The 1,933-nt window shown below is 43.5% G+C and overlaps 1 protein-coding gene across 1 annotated transcript in view; it reads left to right on the plus strand.

Moving 5' to 3' along the window:
* LOC101360622 (beta-secretase 2) overlaps positions 1-1,933 on the plus strand; it is a 149,722-nt gene that overhangs the window by 91,671 nt on the left and 56,118 nt on the right. Inside the window, exon 3 of the mRNA XM_023742143.1 lies at positions 1,454-1,582. Within this exon, the coding sequence (XP_023597911.1) occupies positions 1,454-1,582 (129 nt within the window). The remainder of the gene's footprint in view (positions 1-1,453; positions 1,583-1,933) is intronic.

Consider the following 1,933-nt stretch of genomic DNA (forward strand, 5'->3'; position numbering starts at 1 on the left):
TCTTGCCCAGTCGCCAGGGTTCAGGATACAGCTTGCCAAGAGCTCAGAACTCTCAGATCTAAGCCTTCTGTCACCAACTGGGGTCTGTGGTGAGCTTTCCTCAAGGACTAGTCATCTCTTCGGTGTGACAGACCCACTAGGGCTAAGAAAGGTGAATAAAAACTTCAGAAGCAAAGGTGGCTTGTCAAGAGACTGCTGTCTCCTTACTGGAAGGTCTAAGATTAGAATCCCCCACCTCCACGTCTTCTCACGCCGGCCTCGCAAGGCAGTCATGATGTGACAGCATCTTAATAGCTTCTGGAAATGCGATCTTATTTTTACAACAGTGGAGCACCAAAAGGAAAAATAGCAAAATACCATGCAGCTGATAGTTCTGAACGAGGGGATACTGTGTGGTTTAAAGGCAGGAAAGGTGTGTGTCAGGGTTGTATCCTTTCATCATACTTATTCAGTCTATATGCTGAGCAAATAATCCGAGAAGCTGGACTATATGAAGAAGAACGAGGAATCAGGATTGGAGGAAGACTCATTAACAACCTGCGTTACGCAGATGACAAAACTTTGCTTGCTGAAAGTGAGGAAGACTTGAAGCACTTATTGGTGAAGATCAAAGACTACAGCCTTCAGTATGGATTACACCTCAATACAAAGAAAACAAAGTCCTCAAAACTGGACCAATAAGCAACATCATGATAAACAGGGAGAAGATCGAAGTTGTCAAGGATTTCATTTTACTTAGATCCACAATCAACACCTATAGAAACAGCAGTCAAGAAATCAAACGACGTATTGCATTCGGCAAATCTGCTGCAAAAGATCCCTGCAAAGTGTTCAAAAGCAAAGATGTCACTTTGAGGACAAAGGTGCACCTATACCCAAGCCGTAATATTTTCAGTCGCCACATTGCATGCAAAATCTGGACAATGAATAAGGAAGACCGAAGAATTGATGCATTCGAATTGTGGTGTTGGTGAAGAATATTGAATGTACCATGGACTTCCAGAAGAACAAACAAATTTGTCTTGGAAGAATGCTCCTTAGAAGGGAGGATGGCGAGACTTCATCGCACGTACTTGGGACATGCTATTAGGAGGGATCAGTCCCTGGAGAAGGACATCATGCTTGGGAAAGTATAGGGTCGCCAAAAAAGAGGAAGACCCTCAATGAGATGGACTGACACAGTGAGCTGTAACAATGGGCTCAAACATACCTACTATTGTGAAGATGGCGCAGGACCGGGCAGTATTTCGTTGGGTTGTACATGGGATCTCTGTGAGTTGGAACCGACTCGACGACACCTAACAACAATTACTCTGCCTAATCACAAGCTTGCTTATTGTTTAGCCCTGGAAAATTAAGTGTAAAGAAAAATAATATTGTGTATAAACATTGGGCCATTCCTTATCTGCACTGTGAGTCATGAAGTTCTTGCCCTTCTTTTCACTTCCCGCAGCCATCAAGTTCTCTGGAGACGTTCTTTGACTCCCTTGTGATGCAAGCAAAGATCCCCGACGTTTTCTCCATGCAGATGTGTGGAGCAGGATTGCCAGTGGCTGGATCTGGTACCAACGGAGGTAGTCTTGTGGGTATCTTTTAGTCTTAAAGGGGAGAAAAATCACAAATCATTGGGGCTGTTTTGTTGTTGTTTTTTTCTGTTTTATTAAGCATCAGATAAGAAATATTAGACATACAGGTCTGCATATGTACTGTGGAAATGTGATAATCCTTACAGAGCCTTTGAAAAATGAATAAAGTGGGGTATTATTTTATCCTTCCAAATCATCCTGCCATCTTGAAAGAGAATTCTCGTTCCTTCCCCAGAGTCCATCACAGCTTGTGTGTATTGCCTTTTGAAAGGAAACTATGTTCTGTGGGTGGAGGGGAGAGGCATGAGGAGCAGTGGGGGATCCAAAGGTGGGCCTTCCTTGGGTAG

This window comes from Trichechus manatus, unplaced genomic scaffold, assembly GCF_000243295.1.
Source record: "Trichechus manatus latirostris isolate Lorelei unplaced genomic scaffold, TriManLat1.0 scaffold00202, whole genome shotgun sequence".
In the NCBI taxonomy this organism is placed as follows: domain Eukaryota; kingdom Metazoa; phylum Chordata; class Mammalia; order Sirenia; family Trichechidae; genus Trichechus; species Trichechus manatus.